The following is an 18545-nucleotide window of genomic DNA, read 5'->3' on the forward strand; positions in this document are numbered from 1 at the left end:
TTGAATACATTTGCGTCTTTACCAAGTTTCTCATTATGGTGACCTTGTTATGCTACGAAAGACAGACAACAGAAAGATTATATATTCTAGCACGCCTCATGGCTCAGCGAAGGAGTCATTTGTAGGAAATGAGGCTGCTCATAATCAAGGTCTTATTAGCTGCATCTACTGATATAATCAGGGCTCCTTTCCTACATAGTCACATGGAAATCATTTATTTTCTCCCAGTTTCTCCTGAATTCAGCCTGCCTGTTGATCACCTGATAAGTTCTCCTAACAACACAGTAACAACAATTATATCAGGAGCAAGGTGTGGGAGATAGAAAGCCTATAGAACATGCAAAGAGCCCCCACAGGATGTCTATAATTGCAATTCAAGACATTTTACACAATTATAGTATTTTTGTTTGTATGTCCCATTTGTGTTTTGATTTCTTGCCATTCTTGCATTGGTTTGTGCTTGGATTTTCTCCCAGTCTTCAGTCTGAAGACATGCAGGTCCAATGAAGTGGAAACTCTAAACTGCCTGTAGTGAGTGAGAGTTTGTTTGTCTGTGTGGTGGTCCTGTGATGGACAAGCAACCTGCCCAGGGTGTTATCCTGCTTTTTTGGCCATGCTAGCAGCATGGCTCTACAGATGGCAATGTCCACTTTGGTCCAGACTGAAATATTGGATGGATTTCCATGAAATTGTGTACATTCATGGAGCCCAGAAGATGAATCCTACTGACTTTGGTACTCCACTGCCTTTTCCTCTAGCACCATCATAACCATACATTTCAATTACTTTGGTTTATGAGAAAATACTGAACTGTCATTAATTCAAAACTAATGACATACCCATCAGCCTCAGCTGGGCTAATTAGCAAATGTTGGCATGCTAACACGCTAAACAAAGATTGTGAACATGGTAAACATTATACCTGCTTAACATCAGCATGTTATTGTTACCATTGTCATTGTGAGCATGTTAAAAATGTACCTCAAAGCATCACTGTGCCTCAGTATAGCCTCACAGAGCTGCTAGCATGGCTGGAGACTCTTTGTCCCAATGCATGCTGGGATGGACACCAGCATTCATGTCCATGAGTAAGAATAAGCAGGTATGGCAAATGCACCTGGTTCAGAGAACTTAAAATACTTTAAGTCATTTCAATAAAGAGTGTGGCTGTATATAAATATAAAGATGGATAATTTGCCATAGAATACCATTCAATATAATCTATCCTTCTAAATTGATTTTATTTTGTTTAAAGACCACAACTAAAAATCCCTATCTGATATTGTTTTATTATTTTTTTTCCCTTCTTCATTTTTAGTGCCACAGAAATATGCAAACCTTGATTGCACCTGTGATTGAAATTGAGGTAATGCAGTGTGACACAAGTAATTGATGGAGATACATGGTTGTATTCAGTTGTTCAGCCAGAAGACAATAATAGGGAAGAGGACACTTTATGGTGCACATTATCATGTCAAGTTTATTGAAGACTGAAATATTAACTTGAGCTGTTGTGCGTGGCCATTATGATTTATATATGCATAATTTCTCTGTCATGTCACATCAATACAGACGTTTCAAGGCTGAGTGATTTGCATGGTTTAAAAACAAGGCTTAAGAGGTGCGACAAGGTGTAAAGCTGTTAGGAAAAGGCTAAAATATGTTGTTTATTGCAAGTATTGTAATATGCACTATATATAGTAATATGCAAGTATTTTGTTGTTGTCAACCATTACCTCCATTATTTTCTTGATTTTCTACCTGTCAGTCTGTGTAAGGCAGTGTTCTCCTCTCACACCTCTGTATGACCTCCAAATCATTTTGTCTATTTCTGTCCATCTTTATTTCCCCCTTGCCGTCCCTTCTCCCGAACTCAGTTTCCAATCATTTTTAACTCTCCCATGCAATCACTTTGCATGCTTTCTGCCCCACCTCTCGCTCTGCCTCTTCCCTTCCATTTCCCCCTCCCGTTTCTTTAATCGTTCTGTTTTCTGCTGAAGGTTACTCTTGCCTGCAGGGCTATGAAAATGTTAGAAAGGCCCACTCCATTTTCAGCTACGTAAATAGCCATTTCCCGCCAGAGCAAACCCACTTTCCCGGGTCTGACCTGCCACGTTGCACATCACACTTCCTACCTCTTTCTCCACACTACCTGAGCACAATGGGGAGGGGGTGAACAGGACTCCTTCATTGCTTATCTGTCATTTTGATATAACGGAATGCATTGTCCTCTGTATTCATCTCCCTCTTGTTCTCCATTTAAACAACCTAGACAGGAGGGAAAAGCTCAGCTAAATTCAAATGAAATTGCTCCCATTCCTGTAGTGATTAGCCTGTTCACTATAAATACCCATATATGTTGTGATTAAAAGCTTGTTTTCAGGAGAAGCAATAATATTTATTAGGGCTGAAACTACATCTCATCCAGTTGAAAAATAGGCTAATACAGTTATAGTACCTATAACAACAAGAGGAACACTGTGTGACTTGTAATTTTCACTATTTACAGCCTCTAATGGACAAGTAAACTAAGTAAAGTATTAATCACATCTTGAAATATGGTTGATATATTCAAATATATTCACAAAAATATGCAATAGCCATGTTGGAATCAAACGCTAATTCCACTATCCAGGACTCACAAAAGAGCAGAAATGGACTTATTAACCTTGCCTAAAACCACTTTGTACTCGCCAAACCTGAAACAGCCTGTTCAGACTGTCATTATAATTGATCAGCACGGAAGGAAATATGGGAACGTGTGTGTTCACTGACAGACACGGAGAAAGCTTCTCACTCTTCTTCAAGTCACTGGTTCCATTAAAACTTTATTCTTTTTCGAGGGACAAATGCTCTTTTAAGGCTGAGCGAGTGTGTTTTGTGTAATTCTCCAAAGGTTTAGTGTTTTCTCTGAATTAGAATAAAGCTTTAGATGCAGTGGTGAGAGGTGGAGTGGGTTTGGAAAGATGCTGCAGAAATATTAAACCTGGATTTGTGCCATTTGTCTTTTTAGCAAATAAAAAAAAATCACTTATTTGATCTCTCTTGTTTTCTAAAACAGCTTTGCTTGCTTCTCTGCCCTGTATATCCTCACACTTTGAGAGCGAGCTCCCGCAGGTCATGCAAGGCTAGTTCATTTCCGTGTGCCATGTCCCAGAAAACCCTGACGTCTTGCGCGTCACTCCCGTCCTCTACCTCTTCTCCCCTCCACCAACACTCCCCTGATCTTCCCTTTCAATTTCCTGCAGCTCCACAAGACAATGGAGAGCTACATCAAAAGGCCTGCATGAGGGGTTTGATAGCTCACATCAGCAAGAAAATAAAATAAATAAATCACACACAGTTCTCGTTCAACAGTATTTGGACAACTCATCATCTTTCAACGCACTTGCGACAGAGATTATTTTTTCTCAGAGATTTCCTTTAGAGAAAGTCAAAGAAAAGCTGTTCAGACAGCATGTGCTGGCTGCCTTAAAGACTGAAGAGTGGAAAGCATTTTCCAGTGGGCTTGATCCATTTTTACAGGCAACAAAATGGAAGATACAGTGTGACACCTGAAAATAGACAAATTGCCGTCTACACATATCACAAGGCCACGTTATAGACTAAAAATATCATTTCTCACAGTCTCGTATGTTTTCCTCTAGTATTCATACTGACAGACATATTGATTCATGCCACAGCCTAACCATGGATTTTGCACCTAATGTGACTGCAAAAGTACACATACATGTGCACACCACACATTGTTTGAGAAATAACAGGGAATTATGCCCACAAACACATAATTGAATGGTCCAGATAAAAAATTACTTCTGGGTCCATTCAGGCTAATTTACCTTGGTTTACTCAGTGTTGTTCCTCTTTTAACAATGGATATAGTGAGTCAACGCTGTCAGTCTGGCACTGCCCTCCCGCTGCGACTGAAAATGACTTTCAACAGCTTGATCAAATTAATTGGCCTGACTGTTGGGCAGAGGGAGATAGATAGACCATTAGCTATTGAAAGTGAAAAGATTGACAAGTACGTTGTTTCTCACGAATAATTGAGAGCTAGGACTGCTGCTAGAGGGAGAGTGAAGGGTACACAAAGAAAGCAGGCCTCAGATGAGGACAAAAGAATAGATTTTGCAAAAATGTCCCTGCTTTGTTTCCTCTCCTTGGCAGGAGTCAGATGTTTTGCTGTTATCCGTCTTGTGAAGCATGACTCCCTTTTCTCCTTAGACACAAAACCTATCATTTGGACATTTGTGGATAGACGAGAGAAAAGCAGCTTTACCAGAGACAGGAATAGACATTTTGAGGGATGCGGAAAAAGGGGGTGTGGTGGCAGCACGAAAAATATTCAGCGTGGAAACATGTGTTTTCTAGTAATACACTGCAGTGTATGATTAGTTTTATGAGAATATCTAAAGCCAAGAAAAACAAACAGAAACAAAGATGAACAATGTTGCTAATTGCTATTGCATCTGTTTATGGTGCACCAAAGGAAGACCAAAGAGACTAGTGAGACTATGGATGAGCAGGAGCGGTGTGGATGCCATGCTATCATATAGTTGCTTGTGTGAGGGTTGCTTGGAGGGCAGTGGCAGCGGTATGGAGCTCATTCTAATTGGATCTGTCAAAACTCGCCACCAGTTAATGTAGTGCCTCTATTAGGCAAAGCTGCAGCCCATGACCTGCAGCTCTCCAAGTGTGACCAATGGCTCTATTTGTTATTTTGCTGCTGTTGTTGGTGAGGGTGATGACGATGACAATACAATCAAATTTTTTTTAAACAACTGGTTTAGTCACAAAATTTCAAATTTTGTGACTGAATTTCAGTCACTGGTAGACAAAAACAGGCTTCTGATTTCTAACCGCAGCCGCCATCAATTTTGCTGGCTGAAACTGTGGCTAACGTTAGTTGGTTGGAAACGCAGTCTCTGGCTGACTTTTTCATTTGTCCAGGTGACTCCTTTTAAAATGAGAACCCTGTAAAGGGCTGATAAATATTCTCTTGATGGCTGATGGACGATATTGTGCTAAACCACTGAGGGTAAAGCTGCACATCCCAAGCAGAAAGTTGGCATCCTCACCAGCTGATGACCCATGAAGGATATGGAAATAAAGAAACAGCATTTTTCTTGACTGCAGTTAGTCGGTCCTGATATTAGAAGTACGATAAGGAAAAATATGAGCTCACTCTTATTTTGTTCTAACATAACCCCATTTGGCTGTGTTGCTTACATACATGGACAAGCAAAACAGGGGTTAGATTTATGCATTATAGTAATAAGACGGTGTAGTCCCTCATTCGTCCAGGAGTGTTCTATCATAGAAAAGGTTACGACTGAAACCTTTTCTACGGCATTATAGTAACATTGTAATTATTGTAATTCCACAGTTTGCCCACTATGTTAAATTGGCTTCAAAACCCGGAGCCCTTCCTGGGGCCTTGAGGCCACCATGTTGCACCGCCATGTTTCTACAGTAGCCCAGAACAGACAAACCAAACACTGGCTCTAGATAGGGCCTTTCGCATTTTTTGCTATTTTGCGACCACCATCGCCTCACCCTCGCGTGGAAGCGGAGGGTGAGGCGAGCGGTTTTCAAATGATTGAAAACTGCAATTTCACCATTAGATGCCACTAAATCATACACACAGCTCCTTTAAAACAATCATTTTAAACTCACCCCAGTAATATCTGCTACTGAGACTTCTGTTGCCATGCAGCTACAATAGAGGTGAATGGAATTTTGTTTGTGTTGCTCAAATGACTGAAAAAGCCACATTAAAAACTCAACAGCAATACATCTTTCCAGATACAATGTCCTGTAATTCAGGATAATCTACAGACATTGCTGCAAACACCTCCAGTTTATAGTTTCTACAGTTCTACTCTTGACATTGCTGATTTGACCCTCTATTGCTGCCCTTTCTAACAGTAATTCTTGTAATCGCGTATTCTCCAGTTACAGTAAGTCATGCTGGAAATGAGCACAACCTACATACCCCAAATATAAAATATAAGTAAACCATTCTGAGGTTTGCAGTAGCCTCCACTCTCCTTTGACTATCTCAGATAGGGGAAAGGGATCAATACCTCTCTGTGCCAGAGCCTCATAAATCTGCAGAAATCTTTTTATGCTATGTGAGCCCTCTACTTATCTCTGGCTCCAACCAGTACACAATGCTTTTTGCAGGTTTGGCTGGGCTGCTTGGGGATTGTAACAGTTTTTATCAACCAGCTCTAGGAGACTATTGTGTTGTTGTTGTCTCTTTCTGTTTACATCAGATTTCTGGAAGTCTGTCCTGTGTCCTGGCAAGGTTACAGATGATGAATGACTTCACTTTCGTATGGCGGTATTCCTCCTTCAGGACATATGCTGCTGTTCCTCCACTCTAATTCAACCTCTAACTATTCTACACTCTATGAAGGTATTCATAGCTTTCCTTATTCTTCCTTTCTATAATCAACATTTTTTCCTCATTGTGCCCTGTCCTCTATGCCCTGTCGCTCTGTTTTCATCATTTCTCTGTCTGTTAGATGCATCATTTTCTGAAACACTTTTCAGGCTGCTGTAGCCATTTTTTACTTTTCTCATTCATCTTATTTTTAAAGTTGGTATTGGAAATAACAGACCTTGCATGTCTAAGCCTTGACTGCTTTATAACAGTGAGTTTTTTATGGCATAATCGATACCCTCAGCACCGATCTTGGGGATAGCCTGATTTAGTCAAATGCTTTTGGTTCCTCTTGTGTGTGCAATTGTTTCAGCCAATGAAAAGCGCCCCTGGCCTTGCCTTGAGAATAAGGACTCTCCCAGCTGTCACAAACACACACACAGTCTTTCTCAGACAAACAACTAAATACACATTTACTGTTTATGTACTTAGCACTTATTCACAGTTACAGCATGCGACCATGGCATGTACTCATTTAGTCTATAAAAAGTTAAATAGTGAATAGAAATTAGTGAACCATTGCAAGTTTCTAGAACCCAAATTAACATCTTCAAATTGTTTTGTTTTTTTTGTCCACCCATCGTCCAAAACCAAAAGATACTAAATTTACAATGATATAAAACAGAAAAGCAGCAAATATTCAAATTTGAGAAGCTGGAATGCTGGCTTTTTTATTTGATAAATTACTTAATGGCATCATCGATTAGGCTATTATAGTAGGGCTGCAACTAACAATTATTTTTATTATGGATTAAACTGATTGTTATCATTTGGTCTATAAGATGTCAGAAAATTTTGAAAAATATTTGTCACAATTTCCCTAAGCCCAAGGCAACGACTTTTTGTTTTTGTGTGTTTTTGTGTGTTTTTGTGTGTTTTTGTGTGACCAGAAGTCCAAAGAGATGTGTAGCTTACTAATATAGAAGGCTCAGAAACAAGCAAATACAAACAAAAAACAAACTTTTGCTTAAAAAAAATTGACTAATCATTTCAGCTCTATATTAAAGTTGTTGGTGATTCTTTTGTCAATGGACTAATTTATTATGCGACTTATTGTTTCAATTATTGTTGATTTAAATGTATTCAGTTAACCCTCACATTCGTCACACACACATGCAAACAAGGCCGCACTCAATCATCCTCCAGTGATCAGTGTAGAGAAGAGTAAATAAAAAACTGTGGGCTGTCATACAAGTCCACAATAATCCCCACCAGCCTGAATGACTTAAAGCGACTCAACATGGATTAATAACAGGGATTACAGTGACACAAACTACAGTCAATGGCATAGACAGAGGAAGGAGGACAGAAACACACATTTATTTTAGTCCAAACCACTACACCTCCACACACAGCTATGTACATGGAATAAATATCTGAAGCACTACTAGTATGCCTACTTAAGAACATGGCTGTCAACAGTCTCTACTTCTCCCAGACATTTTGATGGGAGTGCTAATATTTATACTGCTGATATGTCATAATGTTTTATGGTCTAAAACATAGCTGCACTTGTTATTTGTTTTTAGAGTGAATTCTTTTGCCTGTGAAACAGTTGACCAATCTGCGGGGGGAAAGATCCTAAACTTATTGGGAGTTCATACTTGAGCTTTTAGATTAATAATCTAGCAGGCACATCTGTCAAAAGGAAAGCATAAGAAAGGGACAAGACAGTGCGGAGCAGACAAAAGCCCAGCCACAAAGTGGTAGACAGCAAAGACAAGCGTCTCTTTTATCTGTTCTATAATAAAGCATGAAATAAGCTGGGTAATTCTTGACTCTGGCACCGACTAGAGTTCCAGTCCACTTCAGAGAGCAACATCCTCAATCAAAGGAGACGTGCGACAACAAAGATGCACCCTTTGCGTACTATAATTGCTTTCATGTAAAAAAAAAAAAAAGAAAATACACACAAACATGTTTTCAAGCATCTGGGTGTTAAAAAAGGAACGTACCGTAAAATTAAAATGTAGAAAGAAATGTTCTGTATAAAATTTAAACTACTCTCCATCTTGAATTCACCCGAGAGCTATTTGATGGCATCCAAGACACGACTGCCCCGAAAAAGGTCAAACAACATTACGAGACAGAGATGTCAATGATACCCACGCTCCCTTCAAACCACATGACTCCAAACATAGTTGACTTGCAGTGTTGTACATCCACACAGGCTGGGCAGCAGCTTAATAAGCACTTTGAACTACAAATAAGGCGCAGACGACATACATAACAACATACAGTAGGACAAAGCAAATGTCAATCTTGTCACTGAAAGTAACCTGATCCATTGCTGTTGCCACGAGAACAGAGACTGTGAAGTCCTATCACCTCGACAAGAAGTCCAACAAACAACACAGCAAACTCTCAGACAGCACAAGCAACTGGCTGACAAGTAGGCCGATCCCTGAGGAAATGCCCGGTGACCCGGTGATATTTGTGTCTGTCATTGTCTCTCGGTGTCCTGTGTGAGCACGAGTCCTGGAGAGCGTGTGCCGACTACAAGGAGAAAGCAACTGTGTGTTAAAAAACATGTTGACATTGTGAGTGTGTTGCTTCATGTGTGACTAGTCTGGCCAAACAGGTGTGACTTCTGTGTGCAGCCAGGAAATTGACCTAGTGATGGGTTTTGTAGTCCACTCCAATAAATGTTGTCTTAGCACACTAATTTTATGCGCAAAATGCTTAAAAGTATTCCCTTATTTAAAAAGGCAAAGGAACTTAGATACATGTTTTTTCCCACAAAAATATATGAATGAACTATATGATTATTTAAGTGTCCTGCCCGTCATGGCCCATCCCTACTGACTCTGCGCCACCAGAAGGGTCAAAGTTTCATTTACCCTGTGTAATATCTCAATCATGGTTACCAGAATCCTAATGACTGATGATCCCCTGACTTTTCCACTTACATCATTATGCAGATCACATTTAACTATAGCCAACTATTGGATGGATTGCCATGAAATTTCGTGAGCACATTCATGTCCCCCTACAGGATGAACTTTGGTGATTGATGCCCTAATTTGTTATCTAGCGCCCTCATCAGGTCACAATTTCTATTTGTCCTTACTTTGGTTTATGACCAAATATCTGCAAAACTACTGACATTCCCATCAGCCCTCAACTGTACTTTGTGTTTAGTTCTAATTAGCAAATGTTAGCATGCTAACATGTTAAACTACACAACAACAACAACCACCACCACCTCACTTGGCCGAGGTTGCTTTTGGAAAACATAAACCCAGGCACACAGTGGATAACAGCCATGAACTTCATGTTTCAGGCAGGTAAGTGTGAACTCAAAATGCTACCAGCTCCGCCATGTTCAATACAACAAGAAACCTCAGGTTGACCTTAGAGCTGACAAACTGTCATTAATGCACCTGAGGTAGAGCCTGAGCCGAGACCACAGCGCCATGAATGGAAAAACACGGTCAGTGTTTCTCTCTCTTATCTGTGTGTGTAACTTATTTGAGGAAGAGAAATGGAGAAGAACACATTAATTTAGGAATCCCAACAAGCTGTTTCACGTTACATGTTCGCCCAGAGCTACAGCTAAAAAAGTAAAATATGTGTAGGTATCAAATAAGCTGCCAATTCACAGTTAATTTGGAAACACTCACCTAGTGCTGAGCTCCACCTGATGCCAACGGTGGAGCTGCCATGCTGCGCCGCATCTTGCACTAAATCTTGTTTACTAGCTCAGTTTGTTATGTGTTGAGTGGCTGAAATGCCCACTGAATATATCGTGTTTTTTTTTCTAGAATTGGTATTGTGAAAAATGCAGCCAACTGGACAGGTTTCTGTGTAATAGCCCTTCCTTGCATAGTTCAAGACACACATGTCGCCAGGTCAACTAGCTGCCGTTACCTGTAGCTAATTCTGCTAATGACCTGTCAGTCACAGACCGGGGGTACAGCAGGATTCACATCTGGAGGTTTCCTGTCTGATAAAACAATTAAAAACCGTTACCAGGAAAAAAAGTTATAGAAGCAGGGTATTTTATTTGATAATTTTTTTCATCATCAGTGAATCTGCTGATTATTTTCTAGATAAATAGATAATTACTAGTCACAACAAATACTCACATTTGAGAAGCTGGAACCAGCAAGGTTTTGGTATTTTTGGTATATTATTTTGTGAAGCACTTTGTACTTTGTTTTGATAAGTGCTCTATAAATAAAGTTTTATTATTATATTATTATTTGATATTTTTTATTGAAAAATGACAAACGATGAATCGATTATCAAAATAGTTACTTTCTGACAATCAACTAATCAATTAATCAACTCATAATCTAATAATTGGCGACATTTTTAGCACCAATAGTTAACTTCTGACTTTCCATAGCTTTAATTTTGTTTAAACATGCCCCAAAAGAAATGGGATATGCTTCTGCCAAAACATGCATAAATGCTCCATCTTGCTTTCACATTTTAAATAAAATATGAAGTGGACAAAGCCATGTTATGACTTAGAAAACTGGTTAAGTTTTGTTATATATTGGAAATGTCTTGTGTCCTACATGACATCAGTCTGTCAGCTGTAAGATGTGCTTCCAAGACATTTAGGAACTGACTTTTTAGTTTAGTGCTCATGAACTGTATTAGATGGGACACATACAGTAGACAGACAGATGTGTATGCCCTAGATACCAGTGACAAGAAGCCTATTATGAATGTGAGTAGCATCCCCTAAATTCACACAAACACACCTACACACACACCAACACACCATGTTATCCTTTGCTCAACTACTCTAAGCTGCTTTAATTTCAGAAGAGAACTAATTGCAATTAAGATGCATGGGGTGTTGAGCTGGGAAGTAAAAGGAAGTAATCAGTGTTGATTATAGAGCCTGAGCCTGATCCGAGTAAATCATACACTACACGGCTCCTGTCCGCCTCCCTGAATCTGAGTCAGGCATGACACCCGAACAGAGCCTGTTTTTAGTATGATTACGTCCATGGTAGCAGTACTGATTCCAGTTCGCCGCCAGATTTAAAAGGATTACGGCACATGTGACACAGTGAGGTTGACCTAATCATGTCTTGCCCAGAGATACACTCTAAGATGTGTTGTGGGTCAAAAGTGAATACACCCCATACAGCTGCCAGCCTGAAATTAATGGTTTCCTCACCAGTTACTTTAGTTTCATAATCTGGGTTTGTTTTGGAAACGGCTCATTATAGATGATGCTGTGCTGCTGTACATCAAGCTTGATTTGTGTATATAAACACAGCAGCAAAATTAAACTGTAAATAGTTTCAGCAAAGACTGTTTTCTGTGATTAGACTAAATCTGTCTTTTGGGGATTGCTAAAATCAAGCTGTGAGGGTTCTGAGAAACGAGAAATTATTATGCAGCAAAATGTATCTTTGAAGCCAGTGTGTTAAATGAAAAACAAAGTGTATTAAATCTCTTTTTCTATGTAGATGTAAATGATCCAAGCTGAAATACATAACCCTGTATTGATCCAGTGATTCAGAAGCAGCATAGTGAGCTGCAGCAGTCAAAACATTTTAAAAACTACAAAGAGAAGCTCTTGCAGGCGTTGTGGTTTCAGGGATGTTTTTAGTGCATACAAGGCTCCTACCTAAACATACATAAAGAAACACATAAAAATAAACCACTTTTTCTATCAGAACTAATGCATGAAAATACTTTGTTCCCTTTCCGGTCAACTGAGTACATTTTTCATTTTCCAGATATCACATACACACATCTGGAGGCTGTAACCAACCTTCTTGTACTATCGACAAATGAGCAGTTTGGGGACAAAGTGCCTTGCTCAAGGGTACACCAGCAAAGTTTGGTGAGTGTGAGAAGAGAGTTACACATACATCTTTCTCAACCTCATTTTGACAGCAAGTCTGAGGAGTCACACTCACTTCTCTAACCTCAGAGCAGCTGGGCATCATGGACTCCCTGCCCTCAGATTGGGAAACACCAGAGAAAATGTCCATTCTGGCTTTATTCACATCATCTGTTAGAGGTTCCAGAGGTGGAGAAATTGTGTCTGAATTGATTGGCTAACCAACACTGACACCTAGTGGTTAATCAAGGCAAAATAATTAGAAAAGACCTCAGGCATTTCAAGGGGAAAGTTTATTTATATTTCATCTCAAATGGTTTTAGTTCATTTATATTGACCATAATTAATTGGTATAAAATAGTACACAGCGACAAATTTAAATGTTAGTGGATAATGATAAAATGTTGTTAAAACTAAGATTATCTGTACATACACAGTATCTGCATACTACACACACACACACACACACACACACGTATTGACTACTGCATCTACTGGAAACATTTAGTTGCCAATTAAAAGCATTTTAAAATGGCTAAAAGAGAGTTCATGAGGAATCATCTTCATCATGACATGTCAAGTATTCGTGATGGTTCATGTGCTGTGTTTCTGTGCTTGACTTGAGCTGAAGTAGAGGAAATACACACAAAAACATGCAAAGAGAATTAGGACCTTGGGCATAAACAAAGCTGCCATGCTAATTTCAAGCATGATCGATGCGTAATGGGTTTTAGCACACTGCTGCCTCACTGGCCCGGCAGCACAAATGAATGCTAGCACATGTGGAGGGGACTTTTAGAAAAGCATGTGTTCATATTTAAACACCTCAAACAGTACAATGATGGTTTCTTTAAATGAGCACAGGCAATACACTCGATTGGTAAATACCAATTGACTGGAATAAAAAAACAGATAAAAAGTGACATGTGAAGTAGGGGAAAAAATTCTCTTGTTGGTGTCTCAATCAAAGATGTCAGGGAAGTTGCCTTGGCAGTATTCTTCAAAGCTGAAGTCCTCAACAGTGAAAGTGACATCCTTCCACTTCTTTACAGTCATCCTGCCATCAGGGGTATCCAGGGCAAAGTTCTTAATGGCTATGTTGGGCAGCAGGGCAATCTGCTTGTACTTCATCTCAAATCCCCATTCCTGTGAATTTAAATAAGAATAAAACTCACACCCCAACATGCACCAACATCAGCTCTGTTGATCAACTGCCTTGGGCAGGACAGAGTCTATTTCTGAGTTTAAATTAATATTTGGCAGAGAGCCCACTGTACCTTGTTGCAGCTGCCGTTATTGCAACTGATTGTACGCCCGGGCTCCCAGTCCTCAAAACTCCTTGGTAGCACTACCTGCCCCCCGACTTTGTAGTATTCCCTGAGTGCAAAGACAAGCCATGATTAAAGCAGTCACGACATTTTGTGAAGACTTCAGCCTGAAAATACTTTTGCATGAACCTTTATACACAGAGTTCAACTCACTTAAAGTCAGGATTGACGTTGACATAGTGTGCATTGTCAACAAGTTTAATGTCACTGCCAGAGGCCACAGACTTGAAACAGTTTCGACACACGAGCTGGATACTGGCAGCAGTGTTGAGACTTTTCCTCTCTATTTTGCGGCTCTCTGCAACTTTTCTGCGAGTAACTGCCTGAATTTGTAGGTCAGTTATCTGGAGACAAAGAAGAATAAAAGGTGATGGCAGAAACACTAAGCAGTGAGCGTAAGGGATGAAGATGGACAGAGTACCACACTCTCACCTCTCTGCGAAACTCATGGAGGTTCATATCTTGGACCTTAGCAATGGCTTTTCCAGTCAGGTCTTCCAGATATTCATTGGTGAGCTCCCGGCGCACTTCCCGCCCCCCTTTCTGGGCGACCACTGAATACTGGCTGTCTCTCGCTCGGGCACGTCCGCTGGCCTGCTGCTGGGCAATCTCATTTGTAAGCAGTCCATAGCGTACCACCAGGTTGCATTCAGGGATGTCAAGGCCTTCTTCGGCCACACTGGTGGAGATCAGGAGGTTGAGAGTACCGTCACGGAAATTTCGGATTGTGTCCGCCTGCTCGTTCTGCAAGGAAAGTGTGCACATAAAAGCATGTAAGGACAAAGTCATACAAAACAAAAACACATCCATAGATAAGTTGTTACTGAATTGGAATGATTTAATGCTCATTGGTTAGGATTGTATATCAACACACCTGTGTCATGTAACTGTTACCATTGCCAGCCCCAGTGAGGATGGCTGCCTTGATGCCAGCTTCCTGTAAGGCTTTATTGGTGACTACCCAGTCATGTAGACAGCGGATGCTTTTACGGGTTTTACTGAAGAGGATCCCCCTTGATTGCACACCTGGACCAAACTGTTTCAGCAGAGTGCTCTCAAGTTGGAACATCTTTGGATTCTCATAGCGAGAATCCCCTGCCAGTTTCTTCAGGTCCTTCTCATTCTCTGTGTAAAAGTGACAGTGATATTAATTATTGCTTGCATGGGGGAAAAGTGCACTGTGACCTTAACATAAATAAACATCATGCAGCCAAACATACAAATAGACAAGTGGTAACTAATATTTATAGATTCCTACCTTGGAAAAGTCCCACCAGGAAGAAGTCTGTTCCATCAATTGCTGTGGTGATCTTGGTGATGTAGAACTCCTTTAGGGAGCGATAAGCATCCATCATTCGCAGGGTGTCATTGATGAGCAGGGCGTCGTTGTACTGTCTGAGGTGGAGAGCACATTGTGCTAGCAGTCTGTTGTTCTCTTTTACTCCTGATCCAAATATACACAAATTATGTACAAGCATCAACAGAAGCACGTGTTCTCCTTGCCATCACAAGTGAGCACCCTTAAACCAATAGTATTCCACTACAGGATAAAAAACAAACAAACTGTGTTTTTACCTCGCTGCTCTAGAAGCACCACATCTGCCTCGTACTCTTGTGTGCCACACTCTCTCAGTTTCAAGTCTGGAGGTAGGTTCATGTACTCATGGATCAGCTGCATCATCCACTTCAGATGATCCCCAAATGGATCCTAAAAGAAAAAAAAAAGTTGCCTTTGCGTTGACTACATGTAGAATTTTTTGTGATTATAGCATCTTTCAAATTGTTTTGAGGGCTTAAGTTTTTCTTTGTTAAAATATGACACAATCCAGATGAAAATGTGTGCAGGCTATGTTGCTTAAAGCCCATTTATCTCAGTGTCCTCAGGTCAGTTGGGGTGTGGAGTAATTATCAGGCTGCATTACAGTCTACCACAAAATCTGTTTTTATTTGGAAATTTTTAAAAATTTTACAAATAGAAAGAAAAAACCCAGCTTACCTCTGGTCTTTTCTCCACAATGTCAAATGTCTTGATAGGTCTGGGTACTTTCTTCTTCAGCTCGGAGACATAGTTTTTGGCTGAAACTATGGCTGAGTCCAGGTTGGCACAAATCTGAGAGGGAGAGAAAGATAATGATGAAGAAGAAGAGGCAGAGAGTTGTGGAAGATCAGACAGACCAGCTCATATTAGTGACAAATTCAGTAAAACCCCAAAGTGAATAGGTAAACCCTGACCTGCAGTACATGCTCCACAGCCTTTTCCAGGATCTTTGCGCCCCCTGTCCCAGGTGATGCAGTCAGACCCAGGATCTGTGGCAATGGTTGTTCTCCTTTCAACTTTTTCTCCAAATAGCATCCCATTACCTTGTTGTAGACTGAGTCCTTGTGGGTGTGGTGACACTCATCGATTATCAGTAGAGTAATATCTGTAAGGAACGATGCATCAAGGGTACAATCTCTACTTGTGGATCTTAGGTTTATGTTAAGGCAATTAGAAAACCTATCCCACATCAATTCACCTTGTCATCACAACATCATAATCAAGGTTGTTTAAGCTCACTTTTACTGACCTGAGAGCTCAACATGTTTGGTTTCCTCCATGTTAGTCAGAGCATTATACAAGATCTGTGCTGTGCAGATGACCACGTCTGAGTCCTGCACCACTTTCCCGAAGAAGTCCTTCTCCTCACTCTCTCCACTGACTGGCACCAGGGTGTAGTTACAGCCCAAGTGAGGCTTGAACTCTTTGGTGTAATGTTGTTCTACAAGGTGAACCTACAGTGTCGTAGACATCAAAAACACACTAGTTGTAAAAAAAAATACATTTCTTTAAAAAAAAAATATTATTATGAAAATGATTCTGGTCCTGTCTGTTGTGTGCATTATGTGTACCTTGTTTACCAGGACCACCACCTTAGCCTTCGGTGTGGTCTCCAGGTGTTTTTGGGCCACATATACAGCAGCACGGGTCTTTCCACCTCCCGTCGGCAGCCAAATAATAGTGTTCTCTCTCAGAAGTGCCCTTTCAACCACTTCCTCCTGGTATGCATACAGTTCAAAATCTGCCATCCTACACTGTGCTCCTGTTTGACAACACATCAGAATTACACAGAATTCCCATATTGTAGAAAAGGAATGGACCATAGACAGATAGATTAACACTATAAAGTCTGGCTAGATCAGGGTAAAGCATTCTGCATGCTGACTCACTATCATATATCTATAGAGATGTAAAGATGTAAAAGGAAGTCAGCCTTTATATTAACTCACCAGTCAGCTGTGTGGTATTTGCTTCTCCTTGTCCACTGCCACCCTATGGTAGAGGTGGTTGGGGTTTTAAATACTGTAGTGATCAGCTGTGTGACGAGGATACATGGAAATGAAAGTAAAAGCACTTTGAACTCGAAAAATGGCCCTACTGAGGGAGGCTCTGGAGGAACAACAGATTATATTCATTATGCAGTGACAGGGGAAGTCTGAACACTGACATGAAATACATCTTCCACAACCATTTTTTTTAATAAAGCCTTGTCTAAGCCAATATTTAAATTGTATTTATAGATTTGCTCTATTAGTGGTTTTACAGCTGAGGTGTTTTTGTAGAGCGTTGAAATTTTCCTGAGTTATCAGTTGTTCCTCAATGCATCAGCAAAGCAAAACCTACAGTTGTTGCAGGGAAAGCCCGTGGCTGTTTTAACTTAACTAAGGTCACTTGATGTTTTCTGCCCTGCGGTTATTCTGCAACTTTTTGTTTTTAGTTGCAAGTTATTGTTTTGTAGGAAGTAGGTGCAGTTCATTTTAAGTCAAGCTAAATGTTGAAATTTGAATGAAGCTGTTCTGACAGTGCATAATGGGAACAATAACGGACATAACAATTGTTATAATTTGATTATTTGCAGATATGCAGCATTGACTTTATCAAATTAGCTGACATTTTGGCAACCTTTTTCAGAGCGATAAAGTAATGAAGAATAACGTCTTGTAAACAGCTTCTAGAGCAACCTGATGCACAAAATTATCCAATCAGAAATAATAATAAAATCAATATTCCTATCCCTATATAAGCAGGAAAAATACATGCTTAGGTTAGAATACATTCTGGGCTTGACTACCCCTACACCTGTGTAAAAAGTTGAATTACCTCTACCTAAAAATATTGGTGAAAGAAAAATCTCGAAGATAAATATACTACATTCAATACATGTAATACATTCTGGGGTTATCCATACCTGCACACAAGGTCAATCACAAGACCTATAGAAACATTCACCAAGAATACATATGCATTATAAACCATAATTTGCCTGTTCCTGTGATTCACACAAGTTGCTTCAATGGAGACAGCACTATGAGGTTTTGGGTGGAGTCTCAAATCTGGTTATGTGATACAGAGAAACAAAAGTTAATTCTCTGTGCACTCTGCCAGCAGGAGGGCCTACTGAGGGAGGCTCTGGAGGAACAACAGCTAGTCTTCACTATGCAGTGACAGAGGAAGACTGACAATAAGTAAGTCTTTCACAAAACATTTATAGTCTAGGCGTGGGTAATGTTATATTTATCTTAGACTGTATATGAGGCTTACCGTTGAGGTGTTTTATTGACAATGAAAAGAGAGAGACCACGACAAACCTGCTTTTCATACAGCTGGGCCCTGCCTGCTTTTTGTTGCATCAGGAAAACGAAACCTACTGCTACACACACAAAAACAGAGGTACAAGAGAATACCTTTTGGTCCTAAAAAACATTTTACACAGATGCACCATAACATGCACATATTTGGCCACAGATGCACTTTCTAATCCACTATTTAAGATTTAAAGTATTTCTGATACAGAGCAAGTGCAAGCAAACTAGGTCACTCAAGTGGAGGCGACTGGAACACAATTGCCCTGTTTATTTAGTATTCCTCATGAAAGTGAAGTCGTCTTACAAGTCTTTTTTTATTTATTTTGTCAAG

General features: G+C 40.0%; 2 protein-coding genes and 1 long non-coding RNA gene across 5 annotated transcripts in view; 1 reads left to right on the plus strand and 2 right to left on the minus strand.

The window, feature by feature from the left end:
* Nucleotides 1-10369, minus strand: part of znf385c (zinc finger protein 385C) — a 138675-nt gene extending 128306 nt beyond the window's left edge. For all 3 annotated transcript variants that reach the window (XM_044182558.1, XM_044182554.1, XM_044182556.1), the window contains exon 1: nt 10072-10369. The gene's annotated coding sequence lies outside the window, so the exon portion shown is untranslated. The remainder of the gene's footprint in view (nt 1-10071) is intronic.
* LOC122869488 lies at nt 9574-12739 on the plus strand. The gene is made up of 2 exons (XR_006376329.1): nt 9574-9735; nt 12157-12739. It is a non-coding gene; the product is annotated as an uncharacterized LOC122869488 (long non-coding RNA).
* On the minus strand, nt 12538-16963 carry dhx58 (DEXH (Asp-Glu-X-His) box polypeptide 58). Its single transcript, XM_044182552.1, has 12 exons — nt 16859-16963; nt 16481-16671; nt 16159-16363; nt 15824-16014; nt 15588-15701; nt 15167-15299; nt 14850-15035; nt 14466-14716; nt 14024-14335; nt 13745-13935; nt 13541-13640; nt 12538-13409 (listed from the first exon to the last, which is right to left on the minus strand). Exons 2-12 carry the CDS (start codon nt 16655-16657, stop codon nt 13224-13226), a joined length of 2046 nt encoding a protein of 681 aa, XP_044038487.1. The 5' UTR covers nt 16658-16671; nt 16859-16963; the 3' UTR covers nt 12538-13223.
* Between the last annotated feature and the right edge of the window lie 1582 nt (nt 16964-18545).

The sequence above is a fragment of the Siniperca chuatsi genome, linkage group LG21 (genome assembly GCF_020085105.1).
Source record: "Siniperca chuatsi isolate FFG_IHB_CAS linkage group LG21, ASM2008510v1, whole genome shotgun sequence".
Classification (NCBI taxonomy): Eukaryota; Metazoa; Chordata; class Actinopteri; order Centrarchiformes; family Sinipercidae; genus Siniperca; species Siniperca chuatsi.

Excerpts from the sequence above, each read along its gene's own strand:
- dhx58 (XM_044182552.1), bottom strand. The coding sequence starts at position 16,657 with ATGGCAGATTTTGAACTGTATGCATACCAGGAGGAAGTGGTTGAAAGG. Across the intron at positions 16,015-16,158 it reads CAAACATGTTGAGCTCTCAG|ATATTACTCTACTGATAATC; the intron begins GTCAGTAAAAGT and ends CGTTCCTTACAG. Across the intron at positions 15,702-15,823 it reads CTGTGGAGCATGTACTGCAG|ATTTGTGCCAACCTGGACTC; the intron begins GTCAGGGTTTAC and ends TCTCCCTCTCAG.